Here is a 22,052-nt window from a genome sequence, read left to right as displayed (position 1 = left end):
TTTACAATTTTAACTCATATTTTAATGACAAAAACTCCTATGAATGGTCTTAAAGGTCATTTTTTGACGAATTTTTTATATGAGTTATCCATTAAAAAATCTTACATTTTATGTCAAAAGTATTACTTATTATTATAAATATGGGTAGGATTGACCCGTCTCACGTATGAAACAGTCTTACAAAATTATTACTCTATTTTAATCTCCACATTTTGTTTTTCATTCGGAATATACATCCAGACATAAATGAGAATGATTCTCATTAATATCTTGAAATTAATTGTATTATTTTACGTGCTTACAAAATCAATTTGAACAAAATTCTTATTTTTTTTAAGACTATTTGTTTTTATTTTTAGGATAGAAGTTGCAAAACTATTGGGGATTAATTGTCAAGAGAGAGAGTTAGAGGGACCAATGTGCAATTAGTTTTGTATACTTTAACATCATTTACTCTGGGATCATCGTTTTTCCTTCATGGTCCTGTGGGTTTCACACAGTACAAATTCCAAAAGAATTTCACCATTGTCGAACAAAATCAAGAAACCCATGGAGCATCACACAACCACCAGCCGAACGGAGGCAGAAAGGCTCCTCGGGATCGCCGAAAAGCTTCTCCGGAGCAACGATTTGAGCGGCTGCAGAGATTTCGCCATCCTGGCTCAGGAAACCGAGCCTCTTCTCGAAGGGTCCGAACAGATCTTAGCGGTGTCCGAGGTTCTTTTAGCTGCAGATAAGAGAGTCAACAACCACAGCGACTGGTACTCCGTTCTTCAAGTCCCTCCTCAGAGAACCCATGATTTTGAATTGATAAAAAAGCAGTATCGGCGCCTCTGTCTCCTCCTCCACCCGGACAAGAACAAGCTACCCTTTTCGGATTCAGCGTTCCGGCTCGTTTCTGATGCGTGGGCCGTTGTCTCCGATCCGGCGAAGAAAGCCGTGTACGACGGGGAGCTCACTCGTTTCACGAAGGTGGATTTGGTGGCTTCCAGGAAGCAGCAGCCATTTCAACAGCAGAAGAAGGCGCAGCAGCCAAAAGGAGATAATTCCCACCAGAAATTGCCCGTCCGACGCAATACCAAAGGGGGCAGCGGAGGAGGAGTCGGAGGTTCTGGTGCTACGAAAGTGAATAAGAAAAACACCAGCGGAACTCCCATCGCCAAGCTGTCACCCAGTTTCTGGACGGCGTGTCCTTATTGTTACAATTTGTACGAGTATCCCAGGGCTTACGAGGGTTGTTGTTTGAGGTGTGACAGTGACAATTGCAAGAAGGCCTTTACTGCAACTGAGATTTTGTCGCTGCCACCCACGGTACCGGGGCAGGAGGCCTATTACTGCTGCTGGGGGTTCTTTCCTATGAGTTTCGTGGCCGGGAATGTAGAATCGCCTCAGAAATGGATGCCACCACCAGCTTACGAGGACGGAGCCCCACCGGATGCTGGGGAAGTTGGTCCGCCCGAGCCGCCGCCATCCCAACCCCCGCCTCCGCCTCCACCGCCGGATAATATTCCTGCTCCGATGCCAGTTTCAGAAGTTGGATCCTCGGTCTCGACAGAAGGGAAAAGGAAGAGGGGAAGGCCTAGAAAGATAGGTTAGTCATTTTGCTGAAGGTTGCATCTTTTTGTACATTCTGTCGTTCACCATTTAGTTGACAGAATGATCCTCTGCCCATCTGTGTTTTTCTCTGGTTTATGTAGAAATTTGATGTACTTATTGCATGTTGCGATGTGATTGCTTAGCTTTGTGCAAAATTTTGCGGAGCTATTTTTCTTAACATCAGCATCTATGTAGAAATCTAGTCTAACGGAGCTGCCTTCTCTGGTTTTGGGACCTTTGATAGCCGAAAAGGAAAAGCACCATCATCCCCCCTTGGCGCCTTATGTTGCATGAAGCTTTAGCTCGATCTGAGAATGTATGCTTATCTAATAGTTCAACTTTCTAGTCTCTATTTGTCTATTCACTTTCCACTATTTTTTGGCAGTAGGAGCATAGTTTGTAGCTGTATGCTCTAGTGTAAAGTTGTTAGCGCCAGTTGCTGCTCACTTCAACTCTGTTGCGTATTTGTTGTTGTGTTGGACTTGTGTGACTTGATATGCTCAGAAACCCAGTCTCCAGGTTCCTAGGCAAAAATCTTTTCTTGCATGGCAAATATAGTATTTTCTGAAGTTTTCAAGTGCTCAGGCAAAAATCTTTTCTTGCATGGCAAATATAGTGCTTTTTGATATTGTCTGCGTTTGGACTAGACACTAGCAATGCAGGAATTTATTAATTACTATGAATATTGACTTGCCTTAGTTGAAGAATTTCTATAAATATGTGATGTTTGCTGGAATGAATTATTCATTCCATGAGTGCATATGATGGTTGCTGGAATGAATCATTCCACGAGTGCGTACTAGGTGGATTAACCTTACTATTTTGTTGTGTTTGTGAGTTTACACCGTCTAATAACTAGGATAAGAAAATTTGAAAGCTAAGCAAGTTAGCCTAGTTTTATGTGATTGTAAAAAAGATAGTAGAAATAATGATTACGATAGTTAGTGTAGTACCGAAGGATGCAAATAGGACACATACTCCATTTATAAGCATTCAACATAAATAGGACGCATACTCCATTTGTAAGCATTCAACATATATGTCCATACAAGTTTCTCTCCTCTTAAGTTTTCTCTCTTGATTCTCTCTCCCGTTCTTAGGAGTTCGGCTGACTCAAACTAGTCACCCTAGCATTTGGTGCTCTTGTTGAGAATCGGTGTAGCGAAAAGAACAACCTAGAAAAATGGCTACCATCGGATCAATGTCGATGATCGAAAATAATTTAGGCTGAATTAAGGTGCATGCATTGAATACTGAAAGATGAGTAAAAACCGTTTAGAGTAGGCCACCGCGGACGTCGGCTTCTCAAGGAGTCGGCAATGCTACAATTATCCCACGTTAAATAATAAAACCATGAGATTACACCACTCAGTAGTGAAACCTTTGGAGATGAAACAACTCTTGGATTTATAACAATCCATTGGAGACTTACAAGAGTTTAGACCAAAGAATTGAAACCGAAATTGAAATGAGCAATAATAGTGAACTTCTGGTCATATTTGTGTATATTGTTAATTTTATGTGTTTTGAAAGCATTCCAGAGTTTTCCAAAATGAGTTGAAATTTCCTCGAATTGGCTCGAATAAGGCTTCTGCTGATAAAAGTTATGTTTGCTTTGCCTCTTCCCTTCACTTTGCTGTGCATTTGCTTGGGAAATGATCATGTCTTCCTCCATTAGAGTATGCATGTCTGACTTAATTTTATGTTGGAATAATTGTGTCTATGTTTTCACCGGGTTAAGATTGCCAAAATACAATATTGCTTGGCACCTTTCCTCACTCTTTTGAGGTAAATGCTCACTCGTAGAGCAGCGACCGTTGTGCGATCTCATAATGCATGCTTTCAACAAATGGGGTGTATAACTCTTTTGAGATTTGTCCCCGTCTCCGATAGTCGAATCATCCCCGGGTTATTGAGGCGGCAAGATGCATGATGTAATATTGTTGATATATGTCTCATATCGACGGGATAGAGTTTCCGGGAGTTCAATACATAGATAAAGACAATCCTTCTGCTTGAGCTAGTTTTTTGGGTTAGAGCAAGGTCCAAGTCTAAATCGTAACATGGTATCAGCCGTTAATATATCCGCGCTATATATAAACAAGGAATATATAAACAAGAACAATCCTTCCACATCGGCTGGATAGAGTTTTTGAGAGTAAATATCCTGAGAGTCCAATATATAGACAAAGACTCTCTCCTTTGAGCTAACTTTTGAAGTTGAGTTAGATCCAAGTCCATTTCTTAACATGTAATCAGAGCTCAAGCCACCATTATGTGTTGGACTGCCCATATTTGGGCCACCCGTCGACAAAGACAAGCCTCTCAATTGAGCTAGTTTTTAGGGTTGAGTTATGTCCAAGTCCACATAAGTTGGATAGAGTTCCTGAGAGTTCAATATATAAACAAGGGCAATCGTCCCTGGGTGTTTTGAGATATATCTTACATCGGTTTGATAGAGTTTGTAGTTTTTAATATATAAATAAGGAGTTATTTGCACCAAACAACCCTGAGAAATATTGAAAATACACATTTTTTCCATAAGCATCTTCAACCCTAACTTTTTATAAAATTAGCACACACGCCCCTTCATATGAGGGATTGTTGCGCACGCGCCCCTCATGCAACCGAGTCAATATTTTGATTTTTTTTTTGGCACCAAATACCCCTGTAAAATATTAAAATTGCATATTTGACCTCTTGAGGATATAATTTTTAAATTTATTCAACCCATAAGATCCAATTATAAAATATTTATCAAACATTTACATTTATGAATTTTTATTTTTATTTTAAATTTATTTTTATTAATTAATTTGTTTCTAAAAAAATATTATTATTTTATCTTGATATCATTATTTTATTAAATAATTTCGTGTTTTCAATTTTTCCATTAAACATTAATTCATAAACAAGGATTTAAATACTTAAACGTATCAAAATATTGAACCAATATGATAAACTCATGGATATTACTTTATCAATTTAAGACTATATATGTTTGAACTAAAATCTAAATTTTTCGAAAATATGTATTGCACAATTTGCAGTAAATAATAAAAAAATAAAGTGGTTATATAATGATAAAATTTACTATTAAAATATATTTTTGTATAACTAATACTAAGATAAAATAACTAATATTTTTCATAGTTATTTAATTAAAAATATTATTTTATTCAATTAAATATAGAATTAATAGTAAATTTTATCATTATACAATTATTTTATTTTTTAATATTTATTGCAAATTGTGCAATGCATTTTTTTTCAAAAAATTAGATTTTAGTTCAATACTATATAGTCCAAAATCAAAAAAATAATATGCTTGAACTTATCATTTTAATTTGTTTAATATTTTGGTATTTTTACGTATTTAAATCCTTGTTTATGAATGCATATTTAATGAAAAAGTTGGAAGCACGAAGTAAGTTTAATAAAATAATGATATCAAGATAAAGTAATAATAATTTTTTTAGAAACAAATTAATTAATAATAATAAATTTAAAATAAAAATAAAAATAAAAATGTAAATGTTTAATAAATATTTTATAATTGGATCTTATGGATTGAAAAAATTTAAAAATTATACTCTTAATGAGTCAAATATGCAATTTTAATATTTCACCATGGTATTTGGTGGAAAAAAAATCAAAATATTTTTCCAATCGCATGAGGGGCGCGTGTGCAACAATCGCTCATATAAAAGGGGAACATGTGCTAATTTTATAAAATGTCAAGGTTGAAGATGCTTATTAAAATTTCATAGGAGGAGAAGTGTACATTTTCAATATTTCACTGAAGTATTTGATGCAAATAACTCTATAAACAAGGACAATCATCCACCTTAAGCTAGCTTTGTGGGTTGGAGTTAGTCCAAGTCCAAATCTTAACAACTATGCATATGTTGTCCTTGTCTCATTCTTGACGTTGATGTTGCGGCTTGCAATTGAGGCTAGAGATGCTGGCAATGGCAGGACCGAGAAACTGGCTCCAAGTTTTGGAGGCTGGGCATTAGGGATGGCAATGGGGCGGGTCGGGGATGGGGATGTTTGCCCAATCCCCGTTTCCGAATTCAAATCCGATCTCCATACCCCCGATCCCCATTAATTTTTATCGAAAATTCCCCGTACTCATCCCTGCGGGGACCAAATACTCATACCCATACCCGTATATATATATATAAATAAATTTTATTATGAATTGATAAATTTTATTATATAAGAATATAAAAATTATTATTCAATTTATAATAAAATACTTAAAATATTTTGGGTCAAATTTTTTATTATAATATTAACTTTTAAAATTAATAAAAATATTTTAAATACAAAATATTTCTATAAATCAAAATTATTATTTAAAAAAAATACTATGTATCAAAAGTTTATCAAGATTATATATTGTTTATAAATTTATCAAAATAAATAATATATATATTTAGACTAATATAAATACTTTATATGTGTACGTAACATGAATGAGATTTAAATAATATATTTATGTTATAAAAAACTACGTTATCATAAACAAATGTATTATATATAATGTATAAAAATATATATAAAGGAAATAATAATAATACTTTTAATTTTAATTTTTTAAATAATATTTTAGATTTAATAAAATTGATAATTAAAATATTTGTATATTATTATTATTATTATTATTATTATTATTATTATTATTATTATTATCGGGGCGGGTTCGAAGATGGGGATAGCATCCCCATACCCGCCCCAATATGTTTTGGGGATTTTTAAAATCCCCGAACCCGAACCCATACCAAAAAGTTCTCCCCCAAACCCGTCTCGTTTCGGGTATTCGCGGGAAAAATTGTCATCCTTACTAGGCATGGGTGGGTGCGGGCCTCATAACTTGTGGTTGTAGGCTAGGCTAACCTTTCCTTTTTCTTTTTATATATTATTTTGGTTTTAACGGTTATTTTTGTATTTCTTTTTATATTTTATTTTAACTCAACAATTAATGGCAGATTTTTTTTTATAAAAAAATTGCTCTCATTTTTTTTGAGGAAAAACTACATTTTGATTATGTTATTTGCATTTTTTTTCCCACTCTTCGTCCTGTTTACAATAAATTTGTATTTTCAGTCTTGTAATTTGTATGGTTTTTTTTTTTTTTCATTTTTGGTCTTATTACGATGAAATTACGGCTTTTTTTTTTTAACATTTTGTGTCCTTTAACTTGTAATTTTTTTTATTTTTGATTTTTTTTATCAGTCGTAAAAAGATCGAAAGTGAAAGAAAATTCAAGTTAAATGATAAAAAATGAAAATAATATACACGTTACATGATTATAAATGAAAATTCATTGTAACATGACCATAAATGAAAAAAAAACATGCAAGTTATAGTATTGAAAGTATTAATTCACCATTAATAAATAAAAATCAAAAGTAAGAAAAAAATGCAAATAACAAAATTAAAAATATTATCCTGTAATTGTATAGCAGTTATTCTAACAGTTATTTTTTTAAAAAAATTCTATAAATATGCTTGTCGGGATCGGTTGGGGGTGTTGATCAATTGTTTGATAAAATGATGTCTCGAGTTACTTTAGCAGTCGACCTTTGAATATCTTAAATTGGTTCAGTTGGGGTTGGTCAATTGAATCCTTTTCTTCTCTCGTGTCAATGTCAATTGGCAAACAAAAGTATTTGTGTGGAATGATGTCAACTAACATATTGAACTTGTAATTCAATGGACTGTGTGTGAGAGTGATAAACTGAAAATAAGAAGACACATAATTGTTGATGAATGTTCGGAGATTTCAAAGACTCCTACATCACCCATTCTTTCACCTCGGAAGAATTCACTCTAGAAAACTTTAACTATTACAATACAATTGCAACAACCAACTCCAAGACTAGGACTTGCACACACTGCCTATCCTAAAACTCCTAGAAAACTCAAGAACACAGTTCACGACTGCTTTTTATTACAATGAGGTTTGCAGCAACTCAACTGATACAACACTTTTTTTTTTTTTTACTGATACAACACTTTTTACACAACACTTAACACTAATTGATGCTCACTGATAAGCTATACTTGAATGCTCTTGCTTGTGTTCTTCGAATCTTTGAGATAACCTTTGAAATTCTTGCTTTCTCGATAGAGTGGGTAAACTGAAGGAGTTCAGTTACCTTTGATAACTTGAATGTGTATGCGAGAATTCTTTAGGAGTCGGATTGTTTTTCAATGCCCTTTGATATTTATTTATACTGGGCGGATAACGGCTCTCTTGAATTCAAATCACTGACCGTTATCTTGTCTTTTCCACATACATTCTCTGTTTAGATAGTACACTGTGAGTGTTCTGCTTTTGCGGCGTCAGGTCTGTACTATGATCTTATCCATTCGAGTTAAACTGATGAAGCATTCAATCAGTTTGGTAGATGATTTAGTTGAGCATATGAATAGACTTTGGTTGAGCTTAGATATGGTTTGGCTCTTCTGTAGCAGTGCAGTTTGGCTACGAGCAAATTTGGCTTTGAGGGACTCATTCAGTTTATCTTCGTAAACTGAATGTAGTTTACTCGACTGCTCTGATACCACTTGTTAGCTTGATAGTATTCGGTTTCTCTCTTAGTCAAAGTCAACTCAGTTGATGTCTTTAGTTCAGCTCATCAGTTTAGCTACACAACATCGGTTGAGTTCGAAGAGTTGTTCAGTTTACATTCTTTGTTCGCGATAGTTAACCTATGATTTTTGCTTAGATTTGTCAATCATCAAAACCTCAAAATTTCTGATATTGACAAAGCTCAACCAATTTCTCATTTTCATATCATAATATCCAATTACTCAACTGCTTGGTCTGGTTTTTTTTTACCAGCCCCATTTTTGATAAATTCGAAACTACTTCAACAATTTTCCCTCTTTTTGATATATATTGTCAAATTTATTTGCTCAACTGTTCCTTAATCCTTCCCCCTGAAAGGGATATTATCTTGCTCTATTTGATTCTTCTTTTCATGTCATAAATGATGATCTTTCCTTTTTTATATGTGAAAAATTTGTTGCGCCAAGCTTTATCGACTGGCCGTTCTTCATTCTTTGAATATATCATGAAGTATCTTGACTGCTTTTGGCTACTATCTTGAGTACAACTTTCCTCCTCAATTAATGATATCTTTGAATTAACAAGATTTTATGATTGCTTGTGGAGATTCATGCTGCTCTTTTATCAATTGACTTCTTCAACATGTTTTCAATCTTTTTCACCAATGAAACGACTGCAAGATAATCACTGGGAATCGAGTTGTCTCTTCGTATTTTCATTATTACCTAAAACATTCATGGGAAATCGTGAACGCGTGAGTGACTCTTCGAATTCTTATCCATGTCTATAAAGAGACACTCTTATGTTTCAGTTTAGCTACTACAGTGTCAACCATGAGCATTAACTATTGAAGCTCTACTGAAGAAATATGAGGATGGGGTTGAAGCTAAGGTGGAATCGTTGAAGTCCAAAGTCAAGAGTTTGGAGAAGGTTTCATTTCCTCTACGGCTCTACCTCAACTTGAGGATAGACGACTGGAAAAGTACAAGTTGCGACTTGGTGTTACCAAGTCTGAGGATGTCTTCAGTGATGAGGGCATCTCTCTACTGATTCTTTTAAAGGAGCTTCAGATCTTAAAAAGAATCACAGCCTCCCCAGCCTATCATGAGGTTGCAAAATATGAGTTGTATAACTCAATGGGTTACTGGATGATGGCTGTGGAATATTAAATTTGTATAACGCTGAAATATCTATGGATAAAATTTTATTTCTATCTTCTGCGTTGTTTCCTCTAATTACTGCATTCATATTATTGCAATTATAGTTAGTAATCAATAATTCAAGCATTAAATGTAAAGCAAAATCAAATAAAAATTAATAAGCGTTAAATAAGATAATTTAAAGGAAGAAAGAATTAGTCTGATGGATTCAGTTGATGTCTTCCTGATATGAACAATTTTCTCTAAAACGTTTACTCAGCTGACGTTTCCCCTCACTTCATTCTTTCTTCAAAATTGCTAATCTATCAATTAGTCAACCATAGTTTGACTAAACTGACTTCTTCTCAGTTTACTTCGCTATAGTTGAAGATAAACTGTCAATTTGGCTATCTGTGCTAAACTGATCCATTGATTCTTTTAGCTTCTTATTACCTGCAAACACAAAACTAATATGCATCGAACTGTGAGTGATGTGAATAATGAATGTTGTGAGGTGAGTGATGTCTTCGTGAATATGCTCGTGAGGTAGTGTGTATTTTTATCTTCCCTTCATCGTGATTTATTTTGTTGCCTTTTGGATCAAGCTTTCTATAAGGTCTACGGTTGTGGCGCTCCATCATCGAGATGTACTTAGTTCGACTGGACTTGCAGTCTTGCTTAACACACCTAAACTGGACTTAAAAAAGTGAATGTACTTCCCTTTGCACATATTCAATTTAGGTTAAGTAATATTCTCAGTTGGTCTGCAATCCTTATCAATAAACCCGAGACCAATTTTGTCTCCTATTGGCTTTTGTGACTCATGCAATTCTGTCAGCAAAACTGAGAACTTATTCCAAGATTGAATCAGTTCAGTCATCCTCAGATTCTCTTATTTTAACTGATGACTCTCATCTTATAGTTTATAATTCTCAGTTTTGAGCTTGGCAATCTCTGCCTCTAAACTGATCTTCTCAACCGACATCTTTCAGTCAGGTTCATCTGAGCAGTTTGGAAAATCATTTTGCTTTGCTCTGACTTCTCCGAATGCTAAGAACAGTCTTTGGTACTCACTTGCCATGTCATGCAATGTCTCGGCTAACTCCTCTCTTGTAAATTTATTTGAGTTGAAATCAAATACCTGTCCATTTAGAGAAGGTTGTTCTGATGCTTGCTCACTAATTGATGGATGATCCTCATGAGCCATGAAGCAATTTTCTTCATTTATACTCGTGGCTCTTTCTGAGTAGCAGGGTTCTTCAATATTCTCAGTTGATGTACTCGTGCTTTATTCATCACTAGGAATGTAATAACTTTTGGAGCAACAGGGTTCTTCAATAATCTCGATTAATAGACTCATGCTCTCTTTAGTCTTCTCAACGCCTAGCTTGATCAACCGCTGCCATAGATTTTTCGCCGTAGAACAAGATTCCGCAGTTTTGGCAGTGTAGTTTTCAACAGTTGTGAACCAGAGGCTTTTGGTGATCTCTCCAAATGTGTCCATAATAATAAGTTCAGAAATGAGAAAGAACCTCGCTTTGATACCACTTGTTGGGATCGGTTTGGGGGTGTTGATCAACTGTTTGATAAACTGATGTTTCGAGTTACTGTAGCAGTCAAACTTCGAATTTCTTAAATTGGTTCATTTGGGGTTGGTCAACTGAACCCTTTCCTTCTCGTGTGTCTATGTCAATTGACAAACAAATGTATTTGTGCGGAATGATGCCAACTAACATATTGAACTTGTAATTCAGTGGACTGTGTGTGAGAGTGATAAACTGAAAATAAGAAGGCACACAGAATTGTTTATGGATGTTCGAAGATTTCAAAAACTCCTACGTCACCTCTTCTTCCATCTCGGAAGGATTCACTCTAGAAGACTTTGACTATTACAATACATTTGCAAAAGCCCACTCCAAGACTAGAACTTACACACACTGCCTATCCCAGAACTCCTAGAAAACTCAAGAACACAGTTCGTGACTGCTTCTTGTTACAATGAGGTTTGCAGTACCTCAACTGATATAACACTTGTTGTTACACAACACTTAGCACTGATTGATGCTCACTGATCAGCTATACTTGAATGTTTTTGCTTGTGTTCTTCGACTCTTTGAGATAGCCTTTGAAATGCTTGCTTTCTCGATTGAGTGGGTAAACTGAACCTTTGATAACTTGAATGTGTATGTGAGAATTCTTTATGAGTCGGATGGTTTTTCAGTGCCCCGGGATATCTATTTATATTGGGCAGGTAACGACTCTTTTGAATTCAAATCACTGGCTGTTAGCTTGTCTTTTCCGCAGACATTCTCTGTCAAGATAGTACAATGTGAGTGTTCTGCTTTTGCGACGTCAGGTCTGTAGTATTGATTTTATCCATTCGAGTTAAACTGATGAAGCACTCAATCAGTTTGGTAGATGATTTAGTTGAGCATATGGATAAACTTTTGTTGAGCTTAGATATGGTTTGGCTCTTCTGTAGCAGTGCAGTTTGGCTACGAGCAAATTTGGATTTGAGGGACTCTTTCAGTTTATATCCGTAAACTGAATGTAGTTTACTCGACTGCTCTGATACACTTGTTAGCTTGATAGTCTTCGGTTTTGCTCTTAGTCAAAGTTAACTCAATTGATGTCTTTAGTTTAGCTCATCAGTTTAGCTACGCAACATCAGTTGAGTTCGAAGGCTCGTTCAATTTACATTCTTTGTTTGCGATGCTTGTCACAAACAGTTGACCTATGATTTTTGCTTAGATTTTTCAATCATCAAAACCTCGAAAGTTCCAACAATGCTATACAATTTCTTGTTTTTCCCGGGAACTATATAAAACTTCTTGATCAATTCTCAACAAAATATTTATATCTTTTTATCTAAATGACTAAAAATTAGAGGTTCATTTACAAAAAGAAAATGCAAGCTCTCAAATTTTCAATCTTGTCCTCGCCTCAATCTTCACTCATGCTTAATTTGCTTATGCAACTCAATTTTCAATTGTTTGAATGTTGCTCCTAACACTTTGTTTTTCACGTTTCCGACTGATTATTAAGTTGTAATGGGTGACTAGTTTATGATACAAATCATTTCTCAAGTATTTTCTCTTCCACCATTGAGCATGTCGTCAAGGGAACTCGAACGACGAGTGTGTGAGGATCTTAATCTTATAGAGAGGCCACAATACCGATTTTAATGTCTAGATCTCAATTTCCACCACACTCGACAGAATCCAGGATTAAAAATATTAACCTCGAAAAGGATGATGAGGGTGTCAAATAAAAGAATGTCCATCGTAACAAAGTTAAGGTGATATATCTAACCAAAGAGAATAATTATTGCAAGAGCTTGACACACTAGTATCGACGACTCAAAAATTGGTAATTCACGAATCTATATACAATTTTGGCAAAGTACCCACAACCTACTATAATGACAATCGGCATGCTGGTACGCATGTGAGAGAATTGATAGAGGTAAAGTCAAATTATTTTCGGTTTATGCTCATGTTGATAAGTTTTCAGAATGGTATAATTTTTTCTACAATGGGGCTAGTGGTGAAAATGAGCTAATGTATTAGTCGCTATGAATTATATGCGGAAAAAGGTACAGAGTAATAAGACGTTTAAGTATGAACACATATGGAAGACTCTAGTCAATTGGTTGTCACGTTAATAAAAAAACAAGGACTTCTGAATCAGGGGAACATACTTTTTCCGCCAAATTGGATATTGATGGTGACTTTTAAATCTGCTTATGTCCAATAGGGCAACTGAGGGATAATAGAAAGCAAAGTTATAGAAATCAAAGGAGTCAACATGAAATGAGAATAAATGAAACAATATCAAAAAGAAAAATGGGCTTTGAAGAAGTTAAGATAATATCAGACGAAGGAAACCGAACAAAAAAAAAAGATTATGATATTCTTATGAATGATACTAGTGGAATAACAGAGACACAAATTCATTGGTATATGAAAATAGTTAAAGAAATTGTAGATGCGACCTAAAGTAGATGTATGAACAATATTGAAGTTTATTATTATTATTTGTTTAAAATTTATGTTAGTTTTTATGTTTGTTTTTTTTTTTTTTTCGACAAGTTAGTCTTTCTGTTTGTTGATGTTTAAGTTTGTTTTTATATTGTTTTAACGATGAACACTAGCCATTATAAACTAAACGTTATAAAATAACCGTCGTTAAATAACCATTATAAAATAATTATTGTAAATATTTGTTGTAAACTAATCGTTACAAGTTACTCTATATGCATGACCATAGAAATTACGACACTCGATTTTGTTATATTTCTGATTCGAACCATGTTATGCCTTCAATTATTCTCCAAATGTTTGTTGTACCTTCATTTATTCTCGAAATATTTGAAAATAAATGATTCTCTACAGAAAATATGATCCGTGAATTTTGGTTAAATGAGTTTTGGGAAGATGCGGAAGATGATGTTGATCGAATGATGATTATGATGCTTGAGCAGTTTGAGGAGATATATCAAGCAGCTCGAAGTTCAAGAGCTACAAATCGGAGAAAGTATGTGATATGAGCTTCATGATGAGCAAGAAGATACAAATTGAGACTATTTTCGAAAGGAATTGAAATGATGGAAGTACACAAAATGAGCAAATTGAGTTTATATTATTTTGTGGGTTGTGGGTAGTCATACTTTAATGGTTGTTGGGTTTTGTACTTAATTATTTATGTTATTATTTTCATAATATGATGGGCTAAGAAAAGCGGTGTTTTGTGCTTGTATTGAGTCATGTCAATCTAGGGAGTATTTTATATAATTGTTCTCTATCATTTTTGGAAAAAAAAATATATAAACATATCGAGTGTAGTGACCCTAATATCATGTTATACAATTAACATATTAAAACACGACTAAGATGTCATTATTTAAGCAAATCAAGGTCATTAAATAATTCGAAAACAAGAAAAGGTGTTCGGACCCTCCGAAATGTTAAGATCCACCGAAGAAAGTTCGGAAGCACCGAACTTAGATCAAACACACCGAACACAGATCGGAACTTCCGAAGTTGCATGAGTGGTCAAACGCACCCAATACAGTGACATGTAGCAGCTCTGATGATCCGAACTAGAGATCGGACCTTCCGAACGTAGGTGTACACTGAGTTATCAAAACGTTGTTGACATATCGATGCATGCAGAGTTCGGACCTTCAGAACCTAGGATCGGACCATCTGAATTCTGTTATAAATAGGCCATGAGAGATTCATTTCCAAATGCAGAATTATGTGATTTTCTCTCGTTTTTCAGTGCGTGTTTGAGTGTTTCTAGCCATATATATGAGGGTCGAGAAATAGCTAAACACTTCCGAGGTCGTAGTGGAGTCGTGCTCAAGTTTTGGAGCTCGTGACACCAAAGGACTGATGAAGAACAAATATAGCCCTTGACTTTTAGTAGTTATTAGGAGTAGCTAGTGACTTAGTTATGTCTTTTAGAATAGTTCTAGGGATGTGGTGTCAACTTGACTTGTAGGCTTGGAATATAGATCCTGATTACTCGACATGTCTAGTAGAGGTACGTAAGTACTAATTAAGATATTCAGCTGATTATGCATGCTTATATGTTCCATTTTATGTGTTATCCATGTTTTATTGTTTTATTCATGTGCTGCATGTGTATATAACATGTTGAGCACGTATCTTCTTCAAGGTAGATATTCTAGTAGGGTAACTCAACCTACACTTTCAATAACAGTTGGAAACCTGGAGCTATCGTGATGGTGAATACCAATGCTGCGGTGACCAGGATACTCGATATTCGAGATTGATACGAGTGTGTGAGCTACCCAGCGGATTTGACCCAGATAGTACTACTTACCCATGATGCCTAGTCTGAGTAGAATTTGTTCAAGTTAACCTAATTATCCGTCACATCATGTTGCATGCACATATACGTTTGTGTACTCATATTTTACGTTCTGGATGTGATTCGAGTCGCTTACGTCCCGGTTCTTGTTATTATCTTGGACACTCCATTCGACGTGGTATGTCTCAGGTTGGACGAGAATTGAGGCTCAAGACAGGGTTAGAGGCAGAGCCAATGAACGCTTTTGGAGGTTATTAGTTTATGTTTTTGATGGGTTGTTGATACTGTGATTTGATATGGTTCTACTTAAACTGATATGGATTTTCAGTTTATGCCGGTTTGATATTTGATTTACGTTTCTGCAAGTTTTTTTTTTTATAAGCTTTAACTGTTTAAGTTAATTACATGCTAAATGAGTGATGTAGTGATCCGTCTCGAATCACCTACTAAACAATCTTATAGCATGCAATTAACATAATCAGATAAACATCGGGAAGAAACTTTAACAATATTTTACAACTCCACAACCATATCGAAATCAAAATACTAAAACCCAAATAGTACATGGACCACGACCATCACTCCAGATAGTACTGCTCCTTCCACCTCAGCGACCGCTCCCGCTAGGTCCATCCAGCCTAAGCCATGTCCTGTGGAATGGGGAGTCCAAGACAAAGACAGGGATGTGAGCGATAAAAACGCTCAATACAAGAGTATGAGTATACAAGTGTTATGAATGCAAATGTACGGGACACCAAGGATCGGGATCAAGAACTCTGCTCAATCGGATGGCGCCATGACATGTAGCACTATGTGCCGTCGCACCAGGAGGTAGCTCCCCTGTAGTAACCCATATTCCATTTTAAGATAATAATATGATAATCATGATTAAGATCCAGTCTAAACTGCTGAATTGTTGAGCTGCTAAACTGCAGCTAGGGAATATGAGCAGCTAGGGAAACATGAGCAGCTAGGGAATCTGCTGCTAGGGATTATACAGCTAGGGATTCTTTAGCTAGGGAATTCTCTTGCTAGGGATTTTACGGCTAGAGAATTCTGCTGTTAGCCTGTTAGGTAATTTCGTTACTAAGGAAGTTTGAAAAGCTGCTAGTGAATCCCGAACTACTATTAAGGAATCCCGACCTGCTGCTAGGGAATCCCGACCTGCTGCTAGGGAATCCCGAACTGCTATTAGGGAAGCTCGAACCCTCCAGGACAGGCAGGCAGGTGTGTGGACGCTTGCATGAATGACAGTTGGCGCCTAAGCATGAGCTGTCAATAATGGTAGTGACTCAGCTCAAGCATCTGATACGTGGCGTGTTTATAGGAGCTCGGACGTCTCGACCTCAGCTCAAGAATCCCGATCACCCCAAATATTTGTCTATAAATAGGAGCTGGGGATTCAGTTATTTTTCACATCACTTCCATCTCACTTCATATCTTTGCCCGGAAAAGAGTAGCTCGGGAGCTCGGGAAAGAGTAGCTCGGGAATTCGGGAAGAAATATCTAGGGAAGGAAGAGCTCGGGGTCGGACCAAGAGACCAGTTCGGGTCAAGCTTGAGACCAGGTCGGGTCGGGAGTTGACCTAGGGCAGCTAGGGGTTGTCTTTTTCCAGCTTAGTTCAGACTTCGGTGTTAGGTACATACACATTGACTGAGATTTCCAGCGAGTATACATGTTTATATCTTGCATTTATTTGGCATTATTATGTGGCATGATGTATGTTTTACCGTTTTATATATTCATATATCATGTGCACATACACGTTGAGTCTATACCTTGTTATACCTGATTATAGAGCCGCTCAGCTATATACTCGATAGTCTGTCACTGAGAGTACCGCGACGGTGGGGACATGTATGTCTGACTACTCTGGTGTACTAGACGAGTGTGGTTGCACCCAGAGGTTGATCCGTGCGGTGGCAGCACTCATGTGGCGCCGGTACTGAGCATGACTTTTCAGATGACCCTTTACCAGTCATCATGTTGCATGCATCATATACATATGTTTACTCATGTTTATGTACTGGGCGTTAGCGCTCACGTCCTAGTTTTTATCTTGGACACCCATTCCACGGGGCAGATCGCAGGATGGACGGAGCCGGTAGCTCGAGGCAGGATTAGGGAGCCAGAGCTTTTCAGGGGATTTTATACAGCATGATTTGTTTAGCTATATAAATGTTTTAGACAGTTTATTTTAAGCATTTCAATATGGTTGTATCACTACAGATTTAAGCCTGGATATGTTTTATTAAGCTGTTATGTAAAGTATGGATTATGTTTCTGCACGTTTTTACTCTGTTTAAGAATTTTGCTGTATTAAGTTTAATGCATGCTATTAGTTGCCAGTTAGTAGGTGATTCCATGCAGGGTCACTACATTTCCTATCATAAGATCTGTGGATAATGGTGACATGATCTTGTATCAACGGGTCCAACCATCCACTCAAAGAAAAATTGGATGAGACCCTACTAACGGGCTATCACAAGGATGTGAGCTCAACATGATGTGTATGCGATATAATAATCGTGACATAAAATATGCACATAAAAATATGTCATATAAAATACAACACGTAGAACATACATACTCATCAGGATATCTTGGATAGTACTTCCGTACCTCTAACAAGCAACCTAGAAGCATTGGGTCGAGGGTCCAAGCCTATAATCAAGTGAATATCATATCACTATTATCGAACTAAAAACATTAATTAACTAAGCTAATATATACTCCCAAAATTACTAGAGATCCAAATTTATACATGAGTCTGTCGTCAGCTCGTTTTCGAAAACCCCACAACTTAGGCACATCTTTGTTACGACTCCAAAAGTGCCTTTCGGTTTCTCGGTCCTCGAGAATATGACTAGAAACACTCTAAATCACAAGAATCGAGAGAATTTGGAATTGGAAAGTTGAGAATAAAGTCTCGTGGCCCATTTATAGATAGAATTCGAAAGCTCTGAATCCTAGATCGGAAGGTTTGATCCTGCATGTCTTGACACGTCTCTAGACATATGTCTTCAGAAGCTCCGAACTACATTTCGGACTTTCTGATCGTTTCGGACGATCCAATCCTGACTTGGACGTTCTGATCTCACATTCACTCTACGTCACAACACTTTGACTAGGGCTGTCAATGAGTCGAGGTAGGAATTTACATACCAAGGTTCTTGTCATATTTGTTGACACAGGCCGAGGTCGAATCACATACGGAGGTTCTTGCTTTGCTAAGTAATGGGTCAATGTTCCCTAGAAAAATTTCATGTTTCTTCGTTGTTTGTTTTTCATTATAATAATTTTTAAATTTTTATGGTTATATGATTATTTTAATAAAATTAAAAAATGTAGATAAAATATAATATAATTTATTAGGATACGACGGTTTTAAATAAGATATATATGTGTTAAAATAGATTTATTTTTTTATTAAATAAAAATAAAAACAACCAAATATCATTAGTTATTCTAAACCATGTGGGCCGAGTGAGCCCCTTATCTCAGCCTATAGATCTTTTTGAGAAGCCCAAGCCTATGCACAACCATGGGTCGAGGTCGAGGTCGAATCGCATACCGAGGTTCTTGTTTCTTTTTAGGAAATTTTCAACTTCATTACATTGTCAACATATCTTGACGTACAATTTTTTGAAGAGACAAATGAATAACATCCCTAAAATCACATTTTGTCCCAACAGTAAGCTATTTCTAGCAAGTTCATGTGCCATCTTGTTGGCTGTCCTAGGGCAATGTTTGAAGGCTACTTTAGTGTAGAAGAACAAGCTGAATGAATATATTCGGATATTGATGCATCCATGGAGAATGGAGTATGAATATTGATAGCATGAATGGCTTTGAGGGCATCTGTTTCTACAATCCAAATTGGCCATTCAGATTAAACCGCCAACAAAATACCTTCCTTGATCGCCACAAGCTGTGCAAGGTGGGGAGTGAATCGCCCAGACACGACTTTCCTTTCAGCAAAAATGAGATGTCCATCTTCATTCCTTCCAACAATGCCGACACCCGAAATGATCATAGGAATCAAGCACTGTCGCATCAACGTTTACCTTTAGAGTACCAAACAGAGGTGGTTGCCATGAAATTATAGATGATTGTTGAGCTAGAAATGGTGTTGGATTATGTGGTATGGATCGAAAAATGCTGCAAGTTCTATCCGCATGTGCAAGAAATTCATCGGGTGATGATTTATGACTTTGATACAACATTTGGTTTCTTGCAAACCACAGGCTCCAGCAAACCACTGTGAAACGCTTTAAATCAGAGCCAGATCCGTGTTCAACGATCCAAGTAAACAAATCGCCAAAATATCCGAGAGGGAGTTTAAACAAAATTTGCCACAGACCATGTGCCTTCCACACTTGGCGAGCAGAATGGCAGTACCAAAAGGCATGGGTAATTGTTTCCTTATGAGAAACACACATTGGACAGACCTCGTCAACTATCACACCCCTTGCAAATTTTCCTTGACTGGTAATGCGTTGAATAAGGATCGCCACAGATGGATCTTGATTTTATTGTATATCTTGAGCTGCCACAACCTTTGAAGACCCATCGTATAGCTATTAAGCGATCTCATACTTGTGTTTTCATAACTCACCTGAGTAAGATAGCATCTCGATTTAACCGTGTATTAATGCCAAATCATTTTATCTTCGCCATGATTTGAAACAATTGGAAGTCTTTTTACCTCCTCTCTGTCAACTTCCTATAGTATATTATTGATCTTGTTCCAATCTCATCCTCCTTCTTGGTGCATCAAATAACCTTAAATTGTTGTTGGATTGATCGGGTGAAGATATAGGCATAAAAAGCTTTGGACGAAACAACCATGGATCGCGAAACACAGACATTGACACTATTTGCAATCCTCAATCGTAAACCTTTTAGCAACAAGTCACGACCAAACGATAAATTCCTCCAAAAAAAAATATGGATTTTGACCAAGTGTAGCGACTCGTTAGAGCATTTGGATTAGTGAGAATACACCATGCTTGTTTGGCCAAAAGAGACTGATTAAAAATGATAAAATCACGAAAACCCATTCCACCTTGCGCCTTAGGACGACAAAAAAAAATTTCACTTCTTCCAATGGATACATATTTTTTTCCATATTTTGCCCCCCCACCAGAAATTCACAATCATAGACTTCAATTTTTGACAAAGAGTAGGCTAACATTGAACTTGGTAAATGAAATGGTTGAATAATTGAAAAATGAGATTATTCAAGAGACAAGAGTACACATTGAATGCTGAAATTACGCATTGAATTTCTAGTAGTAGATCCATAATAAAAAAAGTGTAAAGAGGTAACCTGAAAATGCTCATAGTATAGGATGAGATGGCTTGCACAACTGCTTTAATAAGAATTTCCCTTCCACCTGCCAATAACAATTTGCTCCTCCAACCCTGAAGTTTTTCCCAGACTCTTTCTTGTTTGCCATCAAATAGTCGTTGTTTGTTTTTTCCTGTAAAAGAAGGAAGACCAAAATAGATTTCATAAGCTTCAATGTGATTCATGCGCAAAATATCAAAGATATGGTGTTTCGTTTCTAGGGATAAATTTGGGTTGAAACTGATGCTTGATTTTTGAAGATTTATAATCTTTCCCAAGGCAGATTCATACTTACGTAGGACATCTCGAATAACAGTACAAGTATCCGGGTCCGTTTGCCCAAACACCAAGGTGTCATCCGCAAAAAAAACAAGTGTGTTATCGTGGAAGCGTTTATGGTACATTTAATACCTCTCAGATAACCCAAAGTAGCTCATATTCTGATTAGGGAAGATAATCCTCGTCAGCAAAGAAGGAACAAATATGGTGATAAGGGGCACTCTTGTCTAAGACCATGATTGGAAGTAACCGGCATAATGATTAGTCTACAGAAAATTCACAACTTTTCCCATCCAACGCACTGGAAAACCCAACTATGTCATTATACAAAATAAGGATTTCCACTCAACCCAATCATAGGCCTGGTTCATATCTAACTTTATCGACATAAGACTCATTCTTCCCCTTTTTAGATTTCACAAGGTGTGCAAACATTCAAACGCCACCATTATATTGTCAAAAATTAATCTACCCGGTAAAAAGGCACTTTTTTCCGGGTCTATAATTTCCTACAAACACATCTTAATTAAGGCGATTTGCTATTGTTTTTGCTACCGATTTCGTAAATCGCAACCACAATACATAGGCTAATGGGCCGATATTCTGTAACTGTCCTTGGATTTTTTTTTTTTTTTTGAATGAGCACCAAATATGTGGAATTCATTTCTCCAATCGTGATATCATCGTTCAAGATCTGTAGAGTCATAGAAGTTATTTTAGTTCCAAGAATATCCGAGTTCGATTGCTAAAACCCACCATGGAATCCATCTGGGACAGGTGCTTTCAAGGTGCCATATTGAATAATGCAGATTTAATCTCCTCAGGCGTGTAAGATGCATCCAGCATTTAGGTCATTCACGATGCTAAGTGTTAATAACACCCAATAATACTTTCTACATCATTAAAAGTTATGGGCCCCACTGTTAATAACATATCCTTCTTTCCACTCTCAATCCTACTAACATTAACACTCATTATTTATGGGTTTCACATTCCACTCAATAATATAAAATTATTTTATACTACATTTTCTTTACATTTTATAAAATATTTACATTTATAATTATTTTTTAAAATTATAATATTATTTTTTAGTTTTAATGTAATTAAATAAAAAATAAAAATAAAATTATTTTAATATATTTATTTAACACAACAAAATTATGAAATTAAAATGCAACAATAACTTAAAAAAAACTACAATACAATGAAATTAAAAATAAAACATGATCCGTTAGACATAATTTAGATCATTTCAAACAAT

The 22,052-nt window shown here is 35.9% G+C and overlaps 1 protein-coding gene and 1 long non-coding RNA gene across 6 annotated transcripts; one reads left to right on the top strand and one right to left on the bottom strand.

Moving 5' to 3' along the window:
* Positions 1–491: 491 nt before the first annotated feature.
* LOC140874974 (uncharacterized) lies at positions 492–13,903 on the top strand. Of its 4 annotated transcripts, none has more exons than XM_073278483.1 (2): positions 492–1,591; positions 13,713–13,903. In XM_073278483.1, the coding sequence occupies exons 1-2, from the start codon at positions 550–552 to the stop codon at positions 13,865–13,867; spliced, it is 1,197 nt and encodes a 398-aa protein (XP_073134584.1). In that variant the 5' UTR covers positions 492–549; the 3' UTR covers positions 13,868–13,903. The 4 variants fall into 4 exon arrangements, with proteins under 4 accessions (XP_073134584.1, XP_073134585.1, XP_073134586.1 ...); XM_073278484.1 differs by lacking the exon at positions 13,713–13,903 and adding an exon at positions 2,697–2,852; XM_073278485.1 differs by lacking the exon at positions 13,713–13,903 and adding an exon at positions 1,982–2,007.
* Positions 13,904–15,680: 1,777 nt separating this feature from the next.
* Positions 15,681–20,938, bottom strand: LOC140876213 (uncharacterized). 2 transcript variants are annotated; one of them, XR_012148709.1, is made up of 3 exons: positions 20,805–20,938; positions 20,489–20,642; positions 15,681–15,806 (listed from the first exon to the last, which is right to left on the bottom strand). It is a non-coding gene; the product is annotated as an uncharacterized lncRNA (long non-coding RNA). The 2 variants fall into 2 exon arrangements; XR_012148708.1 differs by lacking the exon at positions 15,681–15,806 and adding an exon at positions 18,861–19,774 and having other exon boundaries at positions 19,865–20,642.
* Positions 20,939–22,052: the final 1,114 nt, after the last annotated feature.

This window comes from Henckelia pumila, chromosome 1 (genome assembly GCF_033568475.1).
Source record: "Henckelia pumila isolate YLH828 chromosome 1, ASM3356847v2, whole genome shotgun sequence".
Classification (NCBI taxonomy): domain Eukaryota; kingdom Viridiplantae; phylum Streptophyta; class Magnoliopsida; order Lamiales; family Gesneriaceae; genus Henckelia; species Henckelia pumila.
Note: the sequence above shows the minus strand (reverse complement) of the source record. Positions and strands in the feature narration are given on the sequence as shown.